Raw genomic sequence first — 19606 nt, 5'->3', positions numbered from 1 at the left:
CTATCATCAAAGTTCTGCTCCTGATGACACATGTATATTTCAAGACCTTGTCAATGTCATCTAGTTTCAAATCATGCAAATCACCATCAGAAATCCATGGCTACGCCCACCTCTCTCCTGTAACTGCAATATAACTAAGTTACTAGACTATAACAATATATTCCCATAGGAGCTATTTTGCTTTGTGAGGGATAAGGCATCAGTGATTGCATGTTTGAAGACACAGTGGACGACATGGACACAGACCCAAAGCCACAGTTCCCCCAAAAGCGTTTTCTCCCCGAAGGGCGCTGTGGGAGAGTGGGGCGGGACACATCTGCCCGCTGGCTTTCATTACGACGCTGCGGTTGGCAACACGGCCTCCTGGACGGGAGGTGTCATCAGCTGATGGTCCAGTTCGCCCTGGCCACCCCCCACCCTACCCCTCCCCTCCAAACAGGCCAGAGATCTTCATCGTGTTTGCTCAGAAAACAAATTCTCTCAGTGTGCTCACAAGCTGAGCTAACAGCGAGGGCCGTTTTCGACAGCAGCTCCACAAAAACTTTCTGTTCTTGATTGGCCTCCCAATCCTGGTTATTGTATTTAGGTCTAAGTCGAGCTTCCATGAATCCGTCACATGCCAGAAAAAAAAAACAGCATGAGCCACAATGAGCTTGGCAAGAGAACTGTGGACACGGCCATGTTGAAAGCTTGGCATTCTCAGACCAGAATAATCTCAGATGATATACGTAGCGTGAAGGTCTTGGCCACAGACACGCCATGTTGGGTGGGGTGCAGGCAGGGGTACCTACTGGAACCCCGGCCACATGAAGCAACAATCTCACCACAGAGGCAACACTGGCATTGGGGAGACGAAAGGGGAGGTCAAGATTTTGCAATATTGCTGTCCTCATACCAAAAAGTATTCCTGTCATTTTTCCATTGCATCACCATTTATATTACAGCAAATTACTCCCATGGGACTTATACGCAATGACACTGGCAAGTATTAAAGTTCCTGTCAGCGATAATATTTCAAATATTCATGCAACGCTGCACTATATCTGTGATTTAAAAAAACAAAAGTCTGTGCTGGTCTCAGTCACTAGACCTCCGACTGTACAAACCAATCAGGGGACTTAAAAAGACAAAAGCATGCCTACTAACCAATTAACATAGGCCCATCGCATATTTAAGAGATTTTGGGGGAAGCTTCCCACCCCCCAGTACCCTCATCATCCTGTTTTATTAGTCACCAACATCTCCACCACAGATACAATTTCAATGTATGCAATCACACAAATGTATCCATTTGCGGCCTACTGTAGACTAGCCTTTAAAAAAATATTTCTCTCCCCGTGGATAAGTGTCTTTTCCCATGTGGAGTCCTCTGTGTCCATTGGCTCTCCTGCTGATATTTCCCTGGCGAACGCAGGCAATTCTCTGGTCCCAGAATCCGCACAGTGAAGAAGACAAGGGAAAACAAACAAGCGCTGTGCTCATCTTGAAACGCTGCTAGGAAAAAAGCGCTCTTGGTGCCTTGCTGTTTGTTTGGGGAGATGGTGAGAAGGTGTCATGATGTCACCACCACTGCCCTGAACTCTGTTGCTCTGTCCAACTCAAACAGATGAGATCAGGCCATCTATCCCATAATGCTTCTCGCTTCTTTAATGCCACCCCACGGCAGCACTGTGTGCCCACAGAAATAGGGCTGGCTAACCATTCTGTTGGTCCATCTCGAGCTGAACAACACTGAGCTAGATGACTTAACTCTCCATCAATAATATTGCATCGCCATCAGTTAAATTATTATGACTTGGAAACAGAAACATTATAGCCTAAATAGGAGAGAGCGAAGTAAGTCAAGCAACTTTTTAGTCGACTTATAATGAGTGGAATATGACACTGGAATAAAACTAATGCACAAATCACAAGTTGAGGATGTGCATAATCAATTGAAATGTTAGCAGACTCAAATAGACAGCAACATATGGGGTCCCAAAATAAGTGGTCTTAAGTTGAGACATCTGGGAAAACAGACACTAACAATTGTAAAATTATCAAATATTATGATATATATATATAAAAAATATATATATCCATACTTAGGCCTTTAGACTTCAACTAATTGTGTAGCCTACATTTCTGAAGCCACCTTGAAAATGGATCCACAGATTATTTGTTTATCATTTCAGATGCTCTGTGGCCATGCTTGACAATCATAGAAACATTTTTGTCTGTCAGTTTTTGTCTGTCTTAATGTGCAGCCCTTTGGTCAACTGCCGTTTGTACATAAATATATAAAATAAATAAATTACCATTGGCATTGGCATGGACATTATTAACTTATTAACAATTAGGCCTATGGTTAATCATTATTATTATAATAATTGTTAATAATTAACATTATTAACAATTAACTTTTTTTTACCATTTTAATGGATCTTTCTGCAGGCCTACACTGCCAGTTCATTAGCATATCTGATAGCCTAACTTTTTGAACTGTGTCATTATTTTGATGTGTCTGTTATTAGACAAATGTGCAGCTAACCTGAACAAAACAGCTATGTGAGAGGTTAGCATATAAAAGCCAGCATTTGCAGTTAATACATTTTGTCAGATCTGGATAGCCATCATCCTCTTTTCGGTCTTTGAAGTGAGATGTTGGCATTCTACTGCAAAAGTTTCCTTTGAGATTCAAGATGAACGGGGATTTCAAGTGTTGCCAACGCAACACACTACGATTTTAAAGCCCACAGTGACACCTTCTGGCAATCAGTGGAGAAGTTTCACGATGTCACTTCACACATGTAACAACGCACTAGTCAACTGTAGGCTACACAATTTGTTAAAAAATCAATAGGCATTGGTTAGAAATAATACAACGGCAAGGGACATCACGTATGATGTGGGAATAATGGAAAACGAAGTGTCATTTATTTATTCATTTTAGTGTGTGTGTGTGTGTGTGTGTGTGTGTGTGTGTGTGTGTGTGTGTGTGTGTGTGTGTGTGTGTGTGTGTGTGTGTGTGTGTGCGTGTGTGTGTATACTGTGGCGAAGCTACAGCTAGTAGGCCTAGGCTTCATTCAATATTAATCATAGATGGCACTCCTACTGTAATAGCATCTAAGGATATGCTCCCATAGATAATAATAATAATGCGCCCCCAAACCTTTGTTTGACATCCCTGCTCCCATAGATATATGTCTATGCCTGCTCCGCTTTAACCAAGACCTATAACCCTCTCTGACTGCATTCCATACTGCAAAGCGGTCTAGAATCTTTGGTTGCTCCGCTCTAGAATCCTTGCTCCACCAACATTGAATTTGTTACCATTTGAAATTACCTTCGCTTCGGCTTCGTTCGTTTGTTTATCTTGCAAAGTTAGTTGTAGTGAAAGTGAGGCGGTAGCTTCATCGACTCAGAAAGAAAACGACAGCAAAAAGAAAGACAGAAAGAAAGAAAAAAAACTGTGGTCGAATATCCAGTAGCCCTACAACGTAAGATACACATACTTTTACTTTGCTTTGCATAATTCGCGGATAGTTATCCTGAAGTAAGGTTAGCGTTACCAGGGTTGCTATGGTGACTGGCACTAACGCATTTTCATTTCTCCAGTTGGTGGCGATGATCAGGAGGCTGTTGCTGTAACGTTAACTTATGGGAGGATCATAACACCACTTTACAACAGTGTCGATACAACCTACCATATTTGACAAATACAGACAGAATTTTGCTTGCAGAATCTTAGCGAATCATTGATATGCAAGCATGGTAGCAAAGACTAGAAGACAGAATGCCAAGGATCAAACGCCACAAAGCAATGGCAAAGATCGGAGTCCGTTTGTGTCGCCTTCACATGCCACTGGAAAAAGTAGACGCTCAGGGAAGGATGGGAAAGGCACTGTTGGCTTTAATTTGCTTCAGTCCAAAAGCGGAATGTTTCCAGGATTCGCTTTCATCAGAAACAAATTGGGTCTGAGTCCATCAGCTTTCATGAAAATCGGAATCACCCTGGTCCTTGGTAAGTGATTTTAGCTAGCTATCAGCTAACTAACGTTAGCTAGCTCATAGCTGCTAGCAAACACTTCATTCAAAACGCAAGGAAGCACTAGTTAGCATAGAATATTGCGTTAGCTTTGCTGGATGACATGGCATGAAGAGCCAGAATCAGAATGGACTAACATTAACTTTGTCGTTGAGAAGCCGCATGTAAGAATGAACCTTAGCTACATTTAATGTCATCAGTAGTTAGGCAACGTGAAGTATTAACATTGTTAACATGAGTACTGTTAGCTGATAACTCATGTCAGGGTTAAAGTAAGTTGTGATAACACTATCGTAACAATCTAAAGTTTGCTCTAACGTTAACTGGATATTACTAAGTTTACAATTGAGCATTTGACGTGTAAGTTAGGATAATACATGTCTTGACACCGGTACGTTACAATTGGCAAATCTTGCAGCAAACTGCATCTATATTGACTGCACCCCTGGACGTCACCCAATTAATAGCGTTGTTTGTGTGTGTGTTTTGTAGCTATTGTCGCCGGATTCATTCACTGGTAAGTATCTCAGGAGTCAACTTGCTTACGTGGAATTCCACCTCTAGCAATCAAAACAGTGATTTAGTTAATGTAAAAGTAAACATTACCTCATGCGTTAGCTAACGGACATTAGAGTGTATTGTATCAATCTCGTATCTTTTAGGTACCATCTGACACACCTTTTTGAGAATGATAGACATTTTTCACATCTGTCTGCTCTGGAGAAGGAAATGGCATTTAGGACCGAAATGGTAATATGCACCATATATTGAATATGAATAACCTGCTTTTTAAATTATGCTTCTTGAATGCATTGGTGACAATAATTCCTAACGTAGCTATCTACATTTTTATCCAGGGCCTGTACTATTCGTACTACAAGACTATTATTGATGCACCCACCTTCCTGAACGGCCTGTACATGATTATGAATGACCGCCTTACTGAGTATCCATTGATTATAAACACCCTCAAAAGATTCAATTTGTACCCTGAGGTGAGATGCGTAGACATTTGTTGTGTAATATATGTGCATGTTATTACACTGTCAACATGTATCTTTCTCCATGATAGGTGCTCTTAGCTTTCTGGTACAGGACGTATACAGGGATCATGGAGTTTTTTGGCATTCCAACAAAGATGTGTTGGTCCATCAACAGGGGAGAAGGGCTTGATGCAGTGGAAAGTTGTGAAGGTACAACTTAAAGCTTTCATTCACTCTAGTAGTCAATGAATCTGTAGCTACTGTATATGTATCTTCCCTCAGTTTCTAGTCTGTCAGTTATAGAGTCACAGATTTTCAGAAACAGGTAGATGAACAATGATCCTTGTCTTAAAGTATTTCTTATCTTGACTTTTGAAGATTAGTTGTAGTTAAGATATGTTTGTCTTTTCCAGGAATGGGGGATCCTGCCTCCTTTTATGTTACTTTTGTCTTCCTGGTAAATGGTGCAATGATGAGTCTCTTCTTCATCTATGGAGCATATCTGAGGTAGATTTATCCTTTCATTTTGAGATCAAGCTGGCCTGTGTATCAGGTCATTTTCATAATTCTGATTTGATTTTCTGCTTACACAGCCCTCTTTTCCTTGCCCCTCCTTCTGTTATGTCTCTCCCTTGTCCTTACCTTGCAGCGGTAGCCGACTAGGTGGTGTTGTTACAGTCTTAAGCTTCTTCTTTAACCATGGAGAGGTAAGGAGGTAACATTAGTTAGTAGTCTAAAGTGTATGTTTTATTGCTTCCTGCCTGTGTGTGTTGTGGTGTGTTATTTGTTGTGTTGAATTTCAGAGCACCCGTGTCATGTGGACTCCTCCACTGAGGGAGAGCTTCTCTTACCCCTTCCTTGTCCTTCAAATGCTGCTGCTCACTCACATCCTCAGGTAACAGGGATACATGCTAAAACTATTTAGTGGTGCATACATATTGCTAGACAAATGCTGTGTGTGTGTGCGTTTGTGTGTGTGTGTGTGTGTGTGTGTGTGTGTGTGTGTGTGTGTGTGTGTGTGTGTGTGTGTGTGTGTGTGTGTGTGTGTGTGTGTGTGTGTGTGTGTGTGTGTGTGTGTGTGTGTGTGTGTGTGTGTGTGTGTGTGCGTTTGTGTGTGTGCGCGCGCGCGCGTTTGCTGAATACTGATTTATCCATATGTGTGTACTATATTGTTATGAACTACATGTCATGTTTAAACTACTACACAAACATTGGATTTGAGTCATAAAGATATCTTGATTAAAGTTGCAGTCAGTGATTGTTTGCAATTTCGATCCCATAAAGTGTTTTGTTATTCAGCAAACATTTCCTCACGATTCGCTAGCTGCCCATCTTGTAAGTACACTGTGAAAAAAAACGTCTCTAGGCAGCCCAGGCTCCGAAAATTGGAAACAAACAAAGTGGGGGCAACCCGTCCCCCAAACAAAAACCCTGTGTGGAGTTAATACTGAAGGGAATACTGAAGGGAGGGGTGACCTGCCTCTCTTGTGTGTTTTGTGTGGTCCTTGGTTAAAATATTATATGTTGTTTTGGACAAAAGTGTCTGCTAAGAAATTTAAATCTAAACAAAAACAAGTGCACGCCATGCACATCACTGACTGCACCTTTAATGAATGTGAGGACACATCTCTGCTGTAATTCACAATGGTCTCCTCTTTTGTCTTGCATATAGAGCACGAAAGCCAAGCACATTAGTCATGGTGGCTCTTGGCATCTCCAATGTGCTCTTCATGCTGCCCTGGCAGTTTGCCCAGTTTGTGTTACTGACTCAGGTGAGAAGCTGAGGGCTGAGCGTTTGTAGTGCTTTAGCTCACATCAAAGGGGTCAAGATCCAGACTTGTAAAGAATGCTTTACTGACCCATTACATTACTACATCCTTTGCAACTTTAAAGTAAGAAATTTACATCACTGATGGGTTGTTTTTTTTTTTTTTTTCAAACACACAGCTTTTGTTAAATACTTAAGCTTGTAATATAGACATGCAAAATAGTCTATTGTTTTTAAGCTCAGATTCTTTTGCTTTTTGCCTAGGTGGCCTCGTTATTCGCATCATACATTCTTGGATATCTGACTCCTTCAAAGATGCAGTCCCTGTTGGTCACACACATGGTAATTTGATTTGTCTATGTGCACCTGCATCATGATGCCCGGGTGGATGTGTCACTTTGCACCATCAGGCCTGTCAGTGAGTGAGTGAGTGGTGTGTTTGTCAAGGGCCAGGGAGGATATTGTGAGCAGGGTTGTGAAGGGTGCCTTCTGCCAACATGCAGGCTGTGATGGAGGGTGCTGCTTTCTGAATGTGTCACAGCGGCGCTAATCTCTGAAGACGCACAGCCTTACTGGTGTGAAATCCAATTGCTCTAAGCTATGCCTATTCTCCTAAGCTGTTAAGTAGTGAGCGAGCCAATGACCTGATGCTTTTGTGTAGCTCTGGCTAAAAATTGACTATCCAGTCTCCTGAAAGCTCAGTATTATACCATGGGCATATTTTATGGATTGCGGTTTGTGGTGTGAGTCATGAATAAGGCTATGGATGCTTTGAGACGATGCATGCTTGTTTCTTAGATCTCCCTGGGGGTGTGCTTTGTTCTGATGTTTGGGAACGCCATGCTGCTGACCTCCTTCTATGCCTCGTCCCTGGTCTCCATCTGGGTAAGTCGGCCCGATTTTAGCTCTCCTTTGAAAAGTGCCCGAAATGCTGGCGAGCACTGCTCAGGTTGCTCACAGTCTGTGTCGCTCGCTGTCTGTCTCCTAACAGGCCATCGTAGTGATGAGGGAGAAGTTTGCCGAGCTCTTCCAGACCAGACTCGTCTCGTGGGTAAGGATAGCCAAGGCGTGATGACCCGAGTGATGAATGCTTGATCAGACAGCAGGCACTTTGGCGAGAGGCAGTGTTTTGAGCTCTGCTTATGCACCCTGGCCACCTCACGATTTTGCAGGAGCTCGCTGATCTCCTCCATGAGCCTGATGGTATTTGGGCTTTATTTCCCATTGTGCAAATCACAGTAAGGTCTGCTGATTCGGTGGTTGCCTAGCAACAACAACAAAACACGGCTCTTAAGGAAAAAAAAGTAAGAACTAAAGACCCTCTGCTCTGCCAAATTATAGTCCAGGCGACAAGTGCCATTCAACAAAAAAGATATTTTTGTCTGCTCGGGAGTAGCAAAGCTTGTACAACACAAAATTCGAAAGGGCACAGACGTTATGTACTCTGACTGATTGGGTAGCAAATACATAAAGCTATACATCCTGGAGTGTTGTTGTAGTCACCATGTGTGGTTAGCTTTTATTTAATTTCACAGTGAGATCAGAAAATGGAAATGTTAAAAATGATAAACAATCATTTAACTATGTTGTCACACAAGTTATCATGCAAACTATGACAGTCTATTCTGTGTTTTGCTAATGCAGGACTATGAAAACAGCAATTTCTGTTGACGGAACATTTACTTTTGTGCAGTGGCACTACTGTAAGTCTAATGCATGTGAATGAACGGTCCATCTGATGTCTGCTCACTACAGATCATGCAAGGTCTTGCCTGGGTTGTTTCAACAGTCATTCTGAAGTCTTTGCTGTCAGCCATTTTTGGTGCCTCAGATGATGTAAGTGCATCAGTGAACTGGAATGAAATATTTATTCATTTTCCGTTCCATTAATCTCTGCAACTCAGAGGGTAATTGCTGCTGCTCATGTTTGCTGTTTGCTTGGTCTTTTGTAATATTTTCAAGGCTCACATCAGCAGCTTGATCAAGTCCAAGTTCACGAACTACAAAGACTTTGACACCATGATGTACACATGTGCAGCCGAGTTTGACTTCATGGAAATCGAGGTGGGTGATGAAAAGACAGTGGTGCATACTTTTTATATATTTAGTTGGATTTATTTAAGGATGTGCCCTTGGGTCATCTATCTTTACTCTTTTGTAAGTGCAGGCATACCAAGTCTTCTTTTCTCTTGCATGTTTCAGACGCCTCTTCGATACATCAAGACACTCCTTCTCCCAATTACCATGCTGGTCGTGGCCATCATAGCTGGAAGGGTGAGACCTCTAAGTTTATATTGGCAAGAGTATACATGATTTGATGGAAGAATAGCTTTGGTTTGAAGGTTTGATTGATGACTGTCTACAACTTGGTATGCAGACTGTTCAGGATGCTTTGAAAATGCTGAGTGCTGAGGGAGTATCGGTCAAGGAGGATCTGACTGAAGATGACTCTGACGAGTAAGAATCTATTAGTATTTAGAATTCTTACAAGAAAGTGCTCCCTACATGTGAATAACAGTTGTCTCTCGCAATTTGTTTTCTCTCACCAGACCTCAAGTAACTGCAAGAGGAGAGGTAAGTGAAGCAACCAAGAAGGTCTGACTCACTTCATGTGCGAGTTGTTGGCCTCTCTCACGTTTCCTTTTTCATTTCCTGTGTTGACGTCAGCTCAGATAACAGTAGTTTGGAGTTATTCAATTGATTGGCTCAGGGACCACTATTCTAAGAAAGCACCTCAAGGCAGCTGCCTGTCATTTCTCACAGTGAAACTACCTTTTTGAACACACGGTCACAGTCCACCTGCAATGCTTTCTGGGACCACCAAGGGGCAGTAGTTAAGGTTTCTCAACCCTCTTCCTCTGTGTCTCTCTGTTAGCTGGTGTACCATGCACTGCAGCTGGTGGCCTTTGCGGTGCTGGCTGTGCTCATTATGCGCCTGAAGCTCTTCCTGACGCCTCACATGTGCATCATGGCCTCTCTCATCTGCTCCCGACAGGTCAGTCCGTCCGCTCTCCACCACCATCACCACTCGTTCATTCACTCTTTCATTCCTTCACAGAAAAAGGTTCTGTCTGTTCTTGGAACGAGTGTGTGTCAGGCTGGCTAACCTGTGTGTGTGTCTCCATGTTTTGGTTTGCCTCAGCTGTTTGGCTGGGTAGGGGAGAAGTTCAAACTTCAGATGGTGGCTTTTGCCATCGTCTCCATCATGGCTGTGCAAGGGGCCGCCAACCTGCAGGGCCAGTGGGGCATCATGGGAGAGTTCAGCAATCTCCCCCAGGAGGAGCTGCTGGACTGGATCTCGTCCAATACCGGACCAAGTGGGTTGATTTCCATTCAAGCTGACCTGCATCTGATCTGAATAGAACATGAGTTTCCCTGAAGCTTTCTGCGTGTGAACACATGCTGTTGTGTGTTTCTCTTGGGTGTGTGTAGATGATGTGTTTGCTGGTGCTATGCCCACCATGGCCAGTGTGAAGCTGTCGGCCGGCCGGCCCGTTGTTAATCATCCCCACTATGAAGACGCAGGGCTGAGGTGAGAGCTCTACCACAGGCATAGGCCACTGTTTAGGGGAGCCTTTTGCTTCAGTCTCCAGGCCTGCTTCGGTAGGTTCACTTGTATTCAGTGACATTTATTTTATAATAATAATAATAATAATAGCTTGGACTTAGGGTACCATGAAAGGTGCTATATAAGTCAAAGGACTTAGAAAAGTAATGTTTGAGTGAATGTGATGCATTTATTTCTATGATAAGGCACTTCAGTGAGTCTGCGGTTGAAACCCCTTACGGAAGGACAGAACTCCCTTTTAATGAAGAAACCTGGAGCACAAAGCATTTGTTACATGACTGTATATCCATTCTGTCCATCTAATCTTGATCAGGCACAGTTCAGGGTGGTTTATTTTTGTACTGCACTACTTAGTCCTTAACCCCCAGCGTCTCCCCCCCCCCCCCAGGGCACGGACCAAGATGGTGTACTCCATGTACAGCCGTAAGTCGGCCGAGGAGGTGAAGGCCAACCTGATGAAGCTGCAGGTGGACTACTTTGTCCTGGAGGACTCCTGGTGCACCCGGCGCTCGCGGTGAGTGTCCCCCTCTCAGTCCCCCTCTCCCCACTGCATGCTGCCCTGCACTGCTCTTGTGCTTCTCACTGGCTTACTATTTTGCACTCGTACACAGAGAAGAGCCTCTCCGAACAAGATATCGCGGCACCAATACCTTGGGCCAATATCCCAGGTATATGAATATGTGTAGATAAGCTTCTATTATGTAGATATTATGGTAAACATAGCCTACATTTTAATTTTGAAAGTCCAGTTTTTGGTCATTGAGAGAAACAGAGCGGATGCTCAAGATCTCTCTTATCAGATTTGTTTGTAAGAGTTAGCAGGCAATAGTGGTCTGTGTCTGTTGCGTGGGCTGAGCTGGGTGCTAACAAGACTGTTGATGACTCCACACTGTTTGATTCCATACAAACTGAAGAAAACGTTTAGTTGTACCATGCTGTAAATGTTATGTGCTAAAAGTAATGTGTATTGTGCAGGAAAGTGCGATACGGCCAGAATGTCTTTTCACAATGCAGGTCATCTCATATCCCAATAACAATACATTTTATACATTGCAAATGCATTTTGCATTATTTGTACTTGACAAACAATATTGTAAATGTAGGCCTGTTTCAGCAACCTAATAGCAACTGACCGTATTCATGTGAATCTTTACTTAGAGAAGTCAAAATAATAAAAGGGAACAAGTCAGGTACAAGTAGGCTATTTACAGCCGCAAATTAAAATATACATATATTGTGACTCTATGGGGGAAACCGATGGCTTTAAAGTATATAATGTTGGTTTGACTTTTCATTGATTCACTCATCTCCCAAAATTTACATTCTTAGTGAAAATGGATGCATTTGATTCATTTTGAGTTAATCACAGAGTTTTTAAATCGGTCGACAGCCCGAATATTTATACATAGTTCGGCAACTATGTCATCAATATCACAATATGATGCAAATAGCTGAAATTCATATCTTGGGGAGGAATTATCATGATAAACTATAGATATAGTACAGCCCCAGTTTTGTGCATTTTGGGTACAAGCATCTGTGTAATGAAGAAATGTCAAAGTATTGTTGTAAGCATATCCATAGGCAGCAGTACAGTATGTGGTGTCTCTCTGAACCCCTTTGTGGTGGTGATGTGTTGCTGTGCAGGCCTGGCTGCAGCATGCCTGAGATCTGGGACCTGGAGGACCCCCAGAACGCTGGCAAGGTGCCGCTCTGCTCCATCATGGGCCGAGACACTCGTCCACACTTCACCACCATCTTTCAAAACAGCATTTACAAAGTGTTACGAGTTCCCAAAAGCAGCCAAAGATAGTAGATAAGCACGGGGGAGGCCCGATCGTAAAGGAGCTTTTAGTGCTTTGGTACAGCATGTGTATATAGGAATATTTTTTAGATCTGTGAGTTGTCACCGGAAACGGCTCTGTGATGGAGCATGTTTTAAATACGTTGCTGGTGCTTATTTGTCTTTTGATGCTGCCTGAAAGCCAGATAGCATATTTAAAATGTGAGGATGTTTTTATTTTTTTTTTCCCCCAGAGATTTATTTTGTTATTCATGTTGCTGCTCTTTTTCATTTATGCTCAGTGTAGTATACTTGTAACCTCATAGTATTTCAATAGAAGCACCCATCAAATGGACTGTTTCTGTGTCACCCAGAGTATTGTTACAGATATGGAGGCATCTCCATTATAAAGTAATAATTAATATTTGAGTGTTACATCTGCAAGCATTTTCATCTCTCAATTACTCAAACTTAGACCATAGGATTATTGTCATTGTATTTTGTGTCTGTTAGTGTTAAACTATTGAAGAATATATTGTTTTCCAATTCAGTATTTTGATTTCATGCTGAAGAGCATAATTCCCTTTACAGTTTGTTTTAAAATGGTTAAGCTGATTTTTTTATTATATATTTTTTAAATATGATTTTTTTTAATTTTTATTTCATGTCATATTCTTCAACCTCTGACCTTTCTTGTCAGAACGTTATTTTACAGTCAGTGTTGAGCTCTGCTTTGATCTTCACTGCCAAACAAAAGATCTGTGTTTAGTTCTAGTCATAAGGAGTGGCCAGTACATGTTTGTCTTCCATGTCAGTTTTCCGAAACTTGATCTAAATCCAAGATTGGTATTGAGGAACTTCCCCCAGTGACCACTCAGGTCAACCCTGAACAAGCAAAAGCACCATCCAATACCAACTGCCTATTTGTGTGTTTTTACTTTTTCACTTTATTGCAGACAAAGGGACTAGTGAGGAATGCCACTAGCAGTGGCGTCATTACAGGGTCATACTGTAGATGAGATGCATAGATGGGGGTTTGGGGTCACCTGGCGTACAGGGCTTTTCTGTAATCATTTTTTTTTGCACCTTATGGATGCCAATGTTCGATGTAATGTTTAGCACTGTGAGGTTGGGACTGTAGTGGAGAGCCACAGAGCCAAATGTCATGGTTTTTATAAATGATTCTGTTACAAAATGTGTTGATCTCTGTATTTTATATGAGTCCTTGTAGATTTCATTGAATAAAATGATTGCTTTTCTGATGTTGCAGACTTTTGTTGTTAATAATAATAATAATAATAATAATAATATTAAGGGTCAAGCTGTATTCCCCTATTTCAGCTTGAAATATTTTTTCCCCATTATTTTCCTCTTACTAATGATTGGTTTATTAAATCAGTTTGAGCTTTCTGCCCTAAATAATTTTACAGTGCAGAATGCTACTGTGACTGGACCCATACCTTGGCATCACCGTATAGTGTGTGCATATGCAATGCTACAGTACAGTAAATGTTCTCAGTGTGATTTTAGGATTGTAGAGAATGGTGTAGGTCACCAATCTTCTAGTCAATATGAGTCAACATTTGCACGAATACAGTACAGAACAAAGGTATGCTAGTAATATGATTTTTTTTATATAGAATGGGATGCCTTGACTGAATGTGTGCTTGCGGTGGGCCTTTTTCATTTATAAGTGTTGCATAGAAACTATCCTTTATTTGATCTTAGCTTATATCTTTGCGATTATTTTCTTTCAAGAATGTCCAGTGACCTATTGTCCTTTATCATTTGCTTTAGGCCTACCTTTATCCATCTATATTTTAAGGTAAGCCTATATTATCGAAATCATGTATTGTCATCTGATCTTGGGCGCTGCCACTAGTCATGAAGTCAGATCATATACCAGTGAGTCCCTGGTCAGTCTGCCCTCCTGATTAGTCTCTGTGCTCCTCTCATATCACGTAGGTTTTGAAAACAGAACATGTGACTTTCTTGAGGATACACACATGAAAAAATCAAGCAGTTGACATTTATTAAGTGATCATCTTTATTGCTTTTCCTTTTTGACCATTTCATTTACAAATCAGCTACAAAAAAATAGCACTTCTTGCTCATCCCTCCATTAATATAATATGAAGGTGTTTCTGAGCAAAGATAATTGAGCAGATAACCAAAATCAAGACATTTCATCACTGCTCATGACTACACAGAACAAGTGACACCTGTCAGTCATTAATGAATTGAAGGCCAGGCTTGCTCACCTGTGCTGGTGAACTATACCGCACTTCTTATGGGGCAACATGGAGACAGTGGTACAGTGTAATACAAAGCACAAGTTCATGCCATGATGACCTTTTTCCAGGCAAATTCTGTACCCGCTAAACTCCTCTAGGCACAAGTATCGACAGAAATTAAAAGGCTTTGATGCATTTTTGAGCATGGGATCGACTTAAAAAGAAACATGATTGATTTGAAAATTAAAAAAAAAGATATAACTTTCAAACTGGGTCCAATAAATGGTCTGATGGCTTCTATGACATAGAAATGAGTAAATAGCAAACAACTAATTTAATCTCAATCAAAGGGGTGAAAAGTATTTTAAAAGAAAAATCTACACAAGGGCATTGATTATAACCATGAGTATAATGAATGAAAAAAAAAAATCTAAGAATTCTATATGTGACAATATATTTCTTTCTCTTTTACAATTAGAACATTTTTGTGTGCAAATAGCTTTGAATATTTGCAACAGAATAATACATGGTCACTGGGTGTGTGAGAAATAAAATAGAAGTAGTTGAATTGAACGCTGCAAAATAACATCAGGTTTATCACGACTGGATAGAAATAAAAACAAAGTAACAAAGTAACAAAGGCAATTAAATTATGGGAGTCAAATATATAGATATATATATTGGAAATGAAATGGTTTGAGCTTAAAACATTGAGCACTGAGTAGAAAATAAGAGTCATGCGCCAAAAACAATAACAAAGCAAATTATCACATTCTTGTCCAGTGTAAAGTGGGGGGAGGGAAGGGGAAGAACAATCTGATCAGTATAAGAGAAACATTATACTGCCAGAACACAGGCCAAGGTAAGGAGAATAAGACAGAGGAAAAGGCCGAGAGAGAGAGGGAGGGAGGGGGAGAGAGAGAAAGTGAATGTGTGTGAGAGAAAAGAGTGTGAGAGTGTGTGTGTGTGTGTGTGTGTGTGTGTGTGTGAGAGAGAGACATTGTGTGTGTGAGAGAGAGAGAGAGAGAGAGAGAGAGAGAGACAGAGAGAGAGAGATGGCTCTTATGGAGAGTCCATAGATTCCTGAGACTGCTCTAAGTAGATATCTTAAATAAGGTACATGTGGTTTGTCCAACTTGCACGCGTACCTTGTGTAAAGTGCAGCGTTACACGTGAGGGGAGCGGAACACACCTACAGCCCTGACACAGCCCTGACACAGCCCCGACGGTGTCCCCAGTCCCTTTCACCGCCCCCCAAACTCCTCCAACTGCAAACTTGACCATAAAAATAAATTAAAAGACAATAGCAATAATAAAGTCATGGTATAAAATTATTCATTTTCCTTTAACACTAAATAAATCACATTATATGTAGACCACATCAAACAGCACTTTGCTGTCTGTAGTACATTAGCCGATTAGGGTTTACAATATGGTTACTACATATTTGCCTTGTTTAGAACTGATCTATTTCTGTTGCTAAACATCTGCAGAATACAACCTACTGCACAATTGGTGAATAAAAAAAAATCATTGTAATACGTATTTAATTTCATTATTTTACAGTTTGGTGAGCAATTGCTTACACCAACAACTAAGAGAGGGAGAATAAAAGCATTAAATGATTGCTTACAAGATTAACTTTCCCCCATCGTTTCTCCAAAAGCTCTACAGTAACGTTATGTGTGCATCTGAGACTAGCTATACTGACAACAAACTAGCTGTGCTAGATGGGGAACAAACTAGACTCCCCCTTTTGTTTACCTAGACCTAGATTCTCTCTCTCACTCACGCGCACGCACACACACACACACACACACACACACACACACACGCACACGCACACGCACACACGCACACACGCACACACGCACACAAACTGTAGAGAAATCTATAGAGCTGATGCTGTATGCTCTCAAAATGTCACAATTCTAAGACCTCAAATGTTCCTTATATGAGCCTATAAAACAAAACTCCTGCAATGTTCCTTGGTTTCTTGGGTAAAAAAAAAATCCTTTCAGAAGAGTTGAGCTCTTAGTCTCGCCTGACAGCTCTCTGTATAATGCCTGACAAATTAAATGGGTTCGTCGTTTTTTTTTTTTCAAAAGAAGAGAGAATAAAAAAAAAACCTTGCTTCTAATGTTTAAAAGAGATGTCTGAAGCCAAACACATACAGTATGTATGGGATATGTCTCCTATGCTTCAGCCTGACACTGGCCCGGCCATGGCCCGACTGTTAGTCAGTGAGAGGGAGGAGGCTTCTGTGGGCTTCTGTGTGACCTTCCTCGAGTCCTCCGAGACAGACTCGCCCTGCCGCCAAAACACTCGCCCTACCCGGTTGTCATAACGACGTCTCGTTGTCGACAAACTTGTCCCCTTGCTCGTCCTCGATGCTGATCTGGATGCTGGCAACTTTGTCCTCGCTGAAAGGGAAGAACAGGGTGAGCATCTCACTTGTGAGAGGCTCTGTGCACCAGCATACTTGAAGTCGGCAAACCAGTTTCCTGTTTGTTGATATCGCTGTCAACAAGCACCTGAAGGACTGCTGCAGTTGTACCAAAATGCGTGCTCACCGAAAATCCTTCCCTCCTTATTTTGTGGAGTCACTGCACGAAGGCTGACATTTTTAGGAAAAAGGTGGAAGCTAAAATCACTTTTATAAAGACTTCAAGCCAAGCAGAGTGGCACACAGCAGTGCTCCTTAGGACATTGAGACAGGCATATTGTATTTCTTACGTTTTGGTACAACTAAAGCACTCATCTTCAGGTGCTTGTTGACAGCCATGTCAATGAACAGGAAACAAGTTTGCTGACTTCAAGCAAGCTAGCCCAGAGAGACGATTTGGAACTAGGACTGCAACCATTTTTTTTTTTTCAATTTTATCAATTAGTTCCTCGATTAGGTTTAGGAGACCCATAAAACAGTCATCGGTGGGACACGGAGATATCCAAATGATACCTTATGATAGATGTGTCAGAAACTAGTGAGACTAATAATGAGTCTGGGTCAGATGGGCTTAGAGGAGTCTCATTAGCAACTTATTGTACAATCTCAAATATTCATTTTTTAATCAACGCCACAACTAGCATTTCAGGCTAACAAACAAACAAACATATGCATCCATCGAAATGTTGCATGTGCTGCATCTGAATGCATGTGCATTCAGAAGTAAAGCACAGTAACTAGCATGTGAAGGCTCTGATGGATCAGCAGAATGTGGCATGGACAAACGAGCATGTGGATAGGACCATGTGAGACAGAGAGAGAGAGAGAGAGAGAGAGAGAGAGAGAGAGAGAGAGAGAGAGAGAGAGAGAGAGAGAGAGACAGAGAGAGAGAGAGTGGGGGGGGGGGTTACAGGGATCATAGCTACCTTGTGCAAGGTTTGTGAACTTTGGCACTGTCAGAGTTCATGGCAACAGCTTTCCACACAGCGGTTTTGGCCATTTCATCAGAAATGTTTACCACAGACGGGTCAGCACTGTAGAGGAGGACACATCACAGCACCTTCAGCTGGTCAGCCACACACGTGCAAATGCAAAGGCACATATGGTACAGGTACACATGCACATACACACATACTTCTACAAAGCACAAGAAATAGATGGACAAACACAGAACAAAGTCATACAAATCCAGGCCTAAGCACACACAAACACAGTCACACACACACACACACACATTTATATCACTTATTAATACACTGGGTATCCACATGTTCTTTAACTCCAGAAAAGGCACATTATGACACACACACACACACACAATGATCAACACGGTTCTCCAGTACAGTGTCAGTGTGCGATGGTTTATAAAGCATTAACACCATCTCAGATCCATCGGTAGGGGTCTGCATAGTGCCTGGGGCCACACATGTAAGGGGTGGTTGATCCAAAGATGACTAATGCTTTATGACAGTGTTTCCCAACCTTTTTTCCTTGAAGGCCCCCTTGCCTGTGTCTAAGACAAGCCAGGGCCCTCTACCCGAAATCCTATCCACATAGACACACAAGACATTGTTTCTTTCAACAATCGGGATCCGGGGATGAATAACCAATGCCTAGCCTAGCCCGACCTGAAGGTTGGTTACGCAAGTTCAGAGGTAATAAATAGCTACATGAATTTAATTGTGGAACAAAAATATGTTTTAATGTGGATTATACAGATTTTTGATTATCCAATTGGGTGTGATATTGAGATTTTATACATTTAATGCACACAAATATAATTTTGGTAACTTCTTGGGTGTCACGATTCTCCAAATCTTCGAGTCAATTTAATTTTCTATTTTAAAGTCACAATTCGATTTTTGATCTTTTTTTTATTTAATTTTGTTGGCCTTTTCCTTGTGATGAACGACATAATACTTTCACACCCGTGATTTCCGAATAGCAAGAGAGGCTTCCATTTGGGTCAGTTGATGTGTATTGTGTAACTGGCTGCAGCCTAAAATTAGAGGAGTGTTGACACCGCCGTTAAACTTTTTGCTGGATGTGACATTGGGGGTGTGGCTGCATCGTTCTACCTTTGAGTTCGAAGTTCCAGTTAACCAATAACCGATCACAACCTCCGCCCAGGCAACATTGTGCAGACCCCCTGCAATCCCTGGCGGCCCCTAGAGGGGGCTGTGGACCCCAGGTTGGGAACCACTGCTTTATGAGGTCACTTTAGTTGACTGGGAAGGGGAGCCATTAAAAATATCTGACCAAGTTAATGGTTTAGATACTGTATGTGGAACATGCAGGCCAAAAACAGACTATAAGGGTGTTGTTTTGTTTGCTGTGTGAAAAATGTCTGATCAATCATTAGGCAATGTCTGCAGTCTCTGAATATTGGTGAGTATGGTCATTTCAACCTTAGACTGCACAAAAAAAAGTGATCAATCGAAGCAGCACAGCTCTTCACTCTGGGCTTATGGCTGCAATTACTTAATGTTCCTTCTGTTGCTTTTCCTGCATTAATTTACTTCGATAATACATTTAATCCTAGCATACAACATCAGATAGATATTTCAAATCTAAATCAAAATGATTCCTGCCATCAACATCAAAGCAGAAGACAAAGTTATGACAGAAACAGACAATGTTATCCCTACAATGTTGAGTGATGCAGGGAACTACGCCATCTACATCAGACACCAGACACTGGGGTGACTGTGGCTCTGTCCAGAAGTCAAGCGTGCACGCTGGGTAGTACCTTCTTCCCAGTAGCGTATTAGTTAGCTTGCTCCCCAGCATGCGTCCC

At 41.7% G+C, this 19606-nt stretch overlaps 2 protein-coding genes across 3 annotated transcripts in view; one reads left to right on the top strand and one right to left on the bottom strand.

Annotated features, from left to right (window-relative positions):
- Positions 1-3318: 3318 nt before the first annotated feature.
- Positions 3319-13391, top strand: dpy19l1l (dpy-19-like 1, like (H. sapiens)). Its single transcript, XM_062538520.1, has 23 exons — positions 3319-3479; positions 3598-4003; positions 4520-4544; positions 4690-4777; positions 4885-5022; positions 5100-5220; positions 5424-5517; positions 5660-5717; positions 5814-5905; positions 6683-6782; positions 7043-7120; positions 7577-7663; positions 7770-7829; positions 8534-8614; positions 8741-8842; positions 8981-9052; positions 9156-9235; positions 9328-9352; positions 9654-9773; positions 9921-10095; positions 10211-10310; positions 10735-10860; positions 11994-13391. Exons 2-23 carry the CDS (start codon positions 3751-3753, stop codon positions 12157-12159), a joined length of 2241 nt encoding a protein of 746 aa, XP_062394504.1. The 5' UTR covers positions 3319-3479; positions 3598-3750; the 3' UTR covers positions 12160-13391.
- A 761-nt stretch (positions 13392-14152) lies between these two features.
- Positions 14153-19606, bottom strand: part of slc4a7 (solute carrier family 4 member 7) — a 54457-nt gene continuing 49003 nt past the window's right edge. For both annotated transcript variants that reach the window (XM_062538516.1, XM_062538517.1), the window contains exons 24-25: positions 17736-17843; positions 14153-16786 (exon numbers count right to left, since the gene is read on the bottom strand). In XM_062538516.1, the coding sequence (XP_062394500.1) occupies positions 16705-16786; positions 17736-17843 (190 nt within the window). In that variant the 3' untranslated portion in view covers positions 14153-16704. The remainder of the gene's footprint in view (positions 16787-17735; positions 17844-19606) is intronic.

Source organism: Sardina pilchardus, chromosome 6 (genome assembly GCF_963854185.1).
Source record: "Sardina pilchardus chromosome 6, fSarPil1.1, whole genome shotgun sequence".
NCBI lineage: Eukaryota > Metazoa > Chordata > Actinopteri > Clupeiformes > Clupeidae > Sardina > Sardina pilchardus.
This window is presented reverse-complemented; position numbering and strand designations above follow the sequence as displayed.

What these genes read in the sequence shown, in the direction of transcription:
- dpy19l1l (XM_062538520.1), top strand. Translation starts at nt 3,751, where the DNA reads ATGGTAGCAAAGACTAGAAGACAGAATGCCAAGGATCAAACGCCACAA. An exon ending in GTCGCCGGATTCATTCACTG is followed by an intron (nt 4,545 to 4,689) that starts GTAAGTATCTCA and finishes CGTATCTTTTAG; the next exon opens with GTACCATCTGACACACCTTT. An exon ending in ACTGAAGATGACTCTGACGA is followed by an intron (nt 9,236 to 9,327) that starts GTAAGAATCTAT and finishes TTCTCTCACCAG; the next exon opens with ACCTCAAGTAACTGCAAGAG.